Source organism: Nerophis ophidion, linkage group LG16 (genome assembly GCF_033978795.1).
Source record: "Nerophis ophidion isolate RoL-2023_Sa linkage group LG16, RoL_Noph_v1.0, whole genome shotgun sequence".
NCBI classification, from domain to species: Eukaryota; Metazoa; Chordata; class Actinopteri; order Syngnathiformes; family Syngnathidae; genus Nerophis; species Nerophis ophidion.
In genome coordinates, this window is record NC_084626.1 from 47,373,116 (window position 1) to 47,380,517 (window position 7,402).

General features: G+C 42.0%; 1 protein-coding gene across 1 annotated transcript in view; it reads left to right on the plus strand.

Moving 5' to 3' along the window:
- LOC133535479 (dnaJ homolog subfamily C member 16-like) overlaps positions 1-6,084 on the plus strand; it is a 32,891-nt gene extending 26,807 nt beyond the window's left edge. Inside the window, exons 14-15 of the mRNA XM_061875348.1 lie at positions 520-690; positions 2,115-6,084. Coding sequence (XP_061731332.1) covers positions 520-690; positions 2,115-2,562 — 619 coding nt within the window. The 3' untranslated portion in view covers positions 2,563-6,084. The remainder of the gene's footprint in view (positions 1-519; positions 691-2,114) is intronic.
- The last annotated feature ends 1,318 nt before the right edge of the window (positions 6,085-7,402 follow it).

Sequence of the window (7,402 nt, forward strand, 5' to 3'; positions counted from 1 at the left end):
TTATTTTCCACCATCATTTACAAATAAATTCTTTAAAATTCCTACAATGTGAATTCCTGGATTTTTTTTTTCACATTCTGTTTCTCACAGTTGAAGTGTACGTATGATGAAAATTACAGACCTCTGTCATCATTTTAAGTGGGAGAACTTGCACAATCGCTGGCTGACTAAATACTTTTTTGCCCCACTGTATATATATATATATATATATATATATATATATATATATATATATGCATATATGTATATGTGTCTGTGTGTGCATATGTATATTATATATGTATATGTTTATTATATATTTGTATATATATTATGAATTAGGAAAAGCATAGCAATTTGAAATGGTATATTGTCATTTCCCTTGACTCAACCAGAGAGTCAATCATGTTGTCTCAACAGTTTTGATGTTGACTTTTGAACTTCAGCATGAAATTGTTCAATGTTAAAATGGAATGATGAATTCATCCATTCATTCATTCATTCTTCCAGCCTATTGATCATTCCCCTATGTCCCGGCAGCCGTGCTCCCAAGAAAGACTTTGTGGAGGTGACCGAGCTGACGGACCTCACCTACACCAGCAACCTGCTCAAGCTGAGGCCCGGCCACATCAACGTGGTCCTGGTGCTGACCCACGCCTCAAAGAACACCTTGTTGCGCAAGTTTGCCAAGGAGGTCTTCTCTTTCTCGGGGTTTGTCCAATGTCTTCTTCGGCTCTATGCTCGTCCAAGTCATGTTTGTGCTTAGTTGGTCTGTTACAGGAACTGACTTCCAGACACTTGTCAATACATCATTCACCTTCAATCACTGGACTGTATGTTGGATTGATTGATGGAAACTTTTATTATCAGAGTGCACAGTACTGTAGTTCTAGAAGAACCTCCATTTACAAACTTCAAGTAGCAGTCAAGGCGTTGAGGGTTTCCGGTTTGCTGACCGCAGGATTAGGTCTCTGCTTTTTGCAGATGATGTGGTCCTGATGGCTTCATCTGACCGGGATCTTCAGCTCTCACTGGATCGGTTCGCAGCCGAGTGTGAAGCGACCGGAATGAGAATCAGCACCTCCAAGTCCGAGTCCATGGTTCCCGCCCGGAAAAGGGTGGAATGCCATCTCCGGGTTGGGGAGGAGACCCTGCCCCAAGTGGAGGAGTTCAAGTACCTAGGAGTCTTGTTCACGAGTGAGGGAAGAGTGGATCGTGAGATCGACAGGCGGATCGGTGCGGCGTCTTCAGTAATGCGGACGTTGTACCGATCCGTTGTGGTGAAGAAGGAGCTGAGCCGGAAGGCAAATCTCTCAATTTACCGGTCGATCTACGTTCCCATCCTCACCTATGTTCATGAGCTTTGGGTCATGACCGAAAGGACAAGATCACGGGTACAAGCGGCCGAAATGAGTTTCCTCTGCCGTGTGGCGGGGCTCTCCCTTAGAGATAGGGTGAGAAGCTCTGCCATCCGGGAGGAGCTCAACCTAAAGCCGCTGCTCCTGCACATCGAGAGGAGCCAGATGAGGTGGTTCGGGCATCTGGTCAGGATGCCACCCGAACGCCTCCATAGGGAGGTGTTTAGGGCACTTCCAACCGGTAGGAGGCCACGGGGAAGACCCAGGACACGTTGGGAAGACTATGTCTCCCGGCTGGCCTGGGAACGCCTCGGGATCCCCCGGGAAGAGCTAGACGAAGTGGCTGGGGAGAGGGAAGTCTGGGTTTCCCTGCTTAGGCTGTTGCCCCCGCGACCCGACCTTGGATAAGCGGAAGAAGATGGATGGATGGAAGTAGTTCCAGAAGAACCTCCATTTACAAACTTCAAGTAGCAGTAGTTCCAGAAGAACCTCCATTTACAAACTTCAAGTAGCAGTAGAGTGGATAAACAAGTTGACTTTATTTGCTTAATCATGTTAGATTGTATCCATTCAAGCATATCCAATTGTATTTACACTCTGCAGAGTTTGTGAAAATATGGTCTAAACTTCACACAAATCTGGTTGTGATGAATAACACGTTGATAAGATAAAGCATTAATAACTGAAAAACCATAATAGTAAGCCCAAACCATTTTGCAGAATAAGTTGTTATTGTAGACCAAGGTGACAAAGGAAGATGATTGTGTGCCACACCAGGACTCAGACCATCCACTTCTCCTTCCTCAACGCGGACAAACACGGCCAGTGGATGGCGAACCTCCTCCACGGGGCCTCGGACACGGCCAGCAGCGGCTGCCATTCTGAGGAGGACGAGGATTCCTGCGACTACACGGGCCACGTCTTGGCCCTCAACGGCTACAAGAAATACTTTTGCCACTTCAGACCGGTCTTCACCGGAGACCATCCCCCCTCAGACACCTCCCTCTCCGCCAGCAGGAGAAGGTCCAGGTCCAGGTCCAGGTCCAGCTCAGACTCTCGCTCCCGATCTCATTCCAGAGAAGAGTCCAAGAGAGGCCGGGCCACGAGCATCGAGGTACACCACAAGTTAGACCGTCTGGGACTGTGGATGGAGAGGCTGATGGAGGGCACGCTGCCCAGGAGGCAGGTGTCCTCTTGGCCCCGCCTCCACAACACCACCCCTTAGTGCTCTGGCCACACCCAAACATTCTCCACATCCTCTTTTACATACCTTCTTTACAAACGGCAACACGGCAGTAGAACGGCCGATCAAACAAAACAGAAGTCGTGGTCACGGACAGACAAGCTAGCTCTCCAATCCGCTAACCTGACTGAATAACTCCATGCTGAATTGACCAAAGTCAAACAATACAAAAAGAATGTTAAAAATACTAACACAGACACTTGTAAACCTGTTAGCATATTTGCTAATGCTAACTACGATAGCATGTTTACATTACCATAGCACGTACAAAGCTGCATGGCTAGGGATGTAAAAAAAAAATAATAATAATTGATTTTCGAACGATTTGCGATTCTCATTTAATTAATTTTTAAAAATCCAAAATCGATTAAAAAAAAATCTGTCCTATCCAGCCACTTTATTTCAACCAAACCTCTTTTCTTTGATTATAGAGCTGGAAGAATGTAGTTTGTCACACAACTGCCAGCTAATGCTATTTAAAAACTATTGATTTTAACTGGAGAATCGTTGGGACTCGAGAATATAACGTGTTAGCAAATGCTAACAATGCTGGCGTCACTCTGTTAGCACGTGGAAACAGTCCTGCAGACATCAGACTGAGACAGACACTCGTAAACGTGTTAGCATATGCTAGCAATGCTAGCGTCATTCTGTTAGACGTCAGACTAACATAGGCACTCATAAACGTGTTAGCATATGCTAGCAATGCTAGCATCATTACATGATGTTAGCACGTGGAAACAGTCCTACAGACATCAGACTAACATAGACACTCGTAAACGTGTTAGCATATGTTAGCAATGCTAGCGTCATTCTGTTAGCACGTGGAAAAACTCCTACAGACGTCAGAATAACACAGACACTCGTAAACGTGTTAGCATATGCTAGCAATGCTAGCATCATTACATGACCTTAGCACGTGGAAACAGTCCTACAGACGTCAGACTAACATAGACACTTGTAAACGTGTTAGCATATGTTAGCAATTCTAGCGTCATTCTGTTAGCACGTGGAAACACAGACGTCAGACTAACAGAAACTTGTAAACGTGTTAGCATATGCTAGCAGTGCTAGCGTCATTCTGTTAGCACGTGGAAACAGTTCCACAGACATCAGACTAAGACAGACACTCGTAAATGTTTTAGCATATGCTAGCAATGCTAGTGTCATTATATGACGTTAGCACATGGAAACAGTCCTACAGACATCAGACTAAGACAGACACTCGTAAACGTGTTAGCATATGCTAACAATCCTAGCGTCATTACATGACATTAGCACGTGGAAACAGTCCTACAGACGTCAGACTAATACAGACACTCGTAAAAGTGTTAGCATATGCTAACAATGCTAGCGTCATTCTGTTAGCACATGGAAACAGTCCTACAGACATCAGACTAAGACAGACACTCGTAAATGTGTTAGCATATGCTAACAATGCTAGCGTCATTCTGTTAGCACATGGAAACAGTCCTACAGACATCAGTCTAAGACAGACACTCGTAAATGTGTTAGCATATGCTAACAATGCTAGCGTCATTCTGTTAGCACATGGAAACAGTCCTACAGACATCAGACTAAGACAGACACTCGTAAATGTTTTAGCATATGCTAGCAATGCTAGTGTCATTATATGACGTTAGCACATGGAAACAGTCCTACAGACATCAGTCTAAGACAGACACTCGTAAACGTGTTAGCATATGCTAACAATCCTAGCGTCATTACATGACGTTAGCACGTGGAAACAGTCCTACAGACGTCAGACTAAGACAGACACTCGTAAAAGTGTTAGCATATGCTAACAATGCTAGCGTCATTCTGTTAGCACATGGAAACAGTCCTACAGACATCAGAGTAAGACAGACACTCGTAAACGTGTTAGCATATGCTAACAATGCTAGCGTCATTCTGTTAGCACATGGAAACAGTCCTACAGACATCAGACTAAGACAGACACTCGTAAGCGTGTTAGCATATGCTAACAATGCTTGCGTCATTCTGTTAGCACGTGGAAACAGTCCTGCAGACATCAGACTAAGACAGACACTCGTAAACGTGTTAGCATATGCTAACAATGCTGGCGTCATTACATGACGTTAGCACGTGGAAACAGTCCTACAGACGTCACAGGTGGGACACTTTAGGTGGTAAGAACACAAACGTTGCTGGGAGTGATGAATGAAGACTCTTTTCCAGCGAAAACGCTATGGACCGTTATACTTCCAGTTCGAGGCACAAAAGAGGAAGTACAATTTCATCCAGTGAGCGAACTCGTCCAAAAGATGGCGCCACGGCAAAGACAATAACACCCATTTTCCGTGTCTTTGTGTTAAATGAAAACTATTTATTGATTATTAATCCATCAACAAAGTAGTGGCTTATAGTTGGGGAAAATACAAGTTGTACTTTGCTTGTTCAGAGCTGGTGATCGCTTGAATTGAGTCGTGTCCCACGCCGACTTTGCTGTGCTTTGCATGAAGACAGGAAGTGAAGTGAGGACAATGCAGGCCATGGAGCTTCTGAAGTATGGAAGTAGAAACACTGGCACTAGTCTTAGTCCCAGTCCGAGGAACTCTTTTACATGGAGCTTCTAAAACATGGAAGTAGAAACACTGGCACTAGTCTTAGTCCCAGTCCGAGGAACTCTTTTACATGGAGCTTCTAAAACATGGAAGTAGAAACACTGGCACTAGTCTTAGTCCCAGTCCGAGGAACTCTTTTACATGGAGCTTCTAAAGCAGTGGTTCTCAACCTTTTTTCAGTGATGTCAACATTTTTTTTAATTCAAGTACCCCCTAATCAGAGCAAAGCATTTTTGGTTGGAAAAAAGAGATACAGAAGTAAAATACAGCACTATGTCATCACTTTCTGATTTATAAAATTGTATAACAGTGCAAAATATTGCTCATTTGTAGTGGTCTTTCCTCAACTATTTGGAAAAAAAGATATACAAATATCTAAAAACTTGTTGAAAAATAAACAAGTGATTCAATGGTAAATGCAGATTTCTACACATAGAAGTAATCATCAACTTAAAGTGCCCTCTTTGGGGATTGTAATAGAGATCCATCTGGATTCATCAACTTATTTATAAACATTTTTTCACAAAAAAAAAGACATCTTTAACATCAATATTTATGGAACATGTCCACAAAAAGTCTAGCTGTCAACACTGAATATTGCATTGTTGCATTTCTTTTCACAGTTACATTCATATTTTCTTGAAGTATTATTCAATAAATATATTTATAAAGGATTTTTGAATTGTTGCTATTTTTAGAATACATATTTTTCAAATCTCACGTACCCCTTGGCATACCTTCAAGTACCCCCATTTGAGAACCACTGCTGTAAAGCATGGAAGTAGAAACACTGTCACTAGTCTAAACTTGAACAAAACACTGGAATGCTTTTACTGCGCTTATTTATTCAAGTGTGTGCATATTGTTTATATATTTCTGCTCCTTTCAACAATAAATCTTGTTTTCTCTTGTCTAGGAAGGACTAGGACTCACACTGATGACTGCATGCATTCATACAAACACACTTTCTACAGCCTCCATCATCAATATTTACATTTTTGAAGTACAGTATGTCCATCATTAATATGAGGTTAGTTTGCATGTAGTTTGAAGACTGACATACAGCAACATGTTAAACATCTAAAATAGTTTGAAGACAACAACAAACTATTGACTAAAAAACAAAGCAATGAGTAGTTTTATAAAGTAACGTAATAAGTAATAAAGTAACTTGGAGAGTCCATTTCTACAGTATCTCCCACCAGCTGCCTCTCCACCAAACACACCATCAGCAGCTCAGCCATGTTCGGCAGGCTAATAATAATAATAACTGCTATAGCAGCCGCAACATTAATATAGTATAAATATATTATATTATATATACATTAATAGAGCCACAACGACGACTCTGGCTGACCTACTTTCCTCGGTAATGTTACCATTCCCAAAGTATGTGGGCTCTATTGATAACCTCACTAACAACTTTAACCACGCCCTGCGCCAAACCATTGATAACATAGCACCGCTAAAGTTAAAAAAGGCTCCAAAAAGGCGTACCCCGTGGTTTACAGAAGAAACTAGAGCTCAGAATGATTATGTAGAAAGCTGGAACGCAAATGGCGCACGACTAAACTTGAGGTGCACCATCAAGCATGGAGTGATGGTTTAATAACTTATAAACGCATGCTTACCTTAGCTAAAACTAATTATTACTCAAATCTCATTCGCCTTAATAAAAACGATCCAAAATTTTTGTTTAGTACGGTAGCATCGCTAACCCAACAAGGGACTCCTTCCAGTAGCTCCACCCACTCAGCTGATGACTTTATGAAGTTCTTTAATAATAAAGTTGAAGTCATTAGAAAGGAGATTAAAGACAATGCGTCCCAGCTACAACTGGGTTCTATTAACACAGATACGATTGTATATACGGCGGATACTGCCCTCCAAAATAGTTTATCTCGTTTTGAGGAAATAACATTAGAGGAAGTGTTACAACGTGTAAATGGAATAAAACAAACATGTTTACTTGACCCACTTCCTGGGAAACTGATCAAGGAGCTTTTTGTATTATTAGGTCCATCAGTGCTAAATATTATAAACTTATCACTTTCCTCTGGCACTGTTCCCCTAGCATTCAAAAAAGTGGTTATTCATCCTCTCCTTAAAAGACCTAACCTCGATCCTGACCTCATGGTAAACTACCGACCGGTGTCTCACCTTCCCTTTATTTCAAAAATCCTCGAAAAAATTGTTGCGGAGCAGTTAAATGAACACTTAGCGTCTAACAATCTATG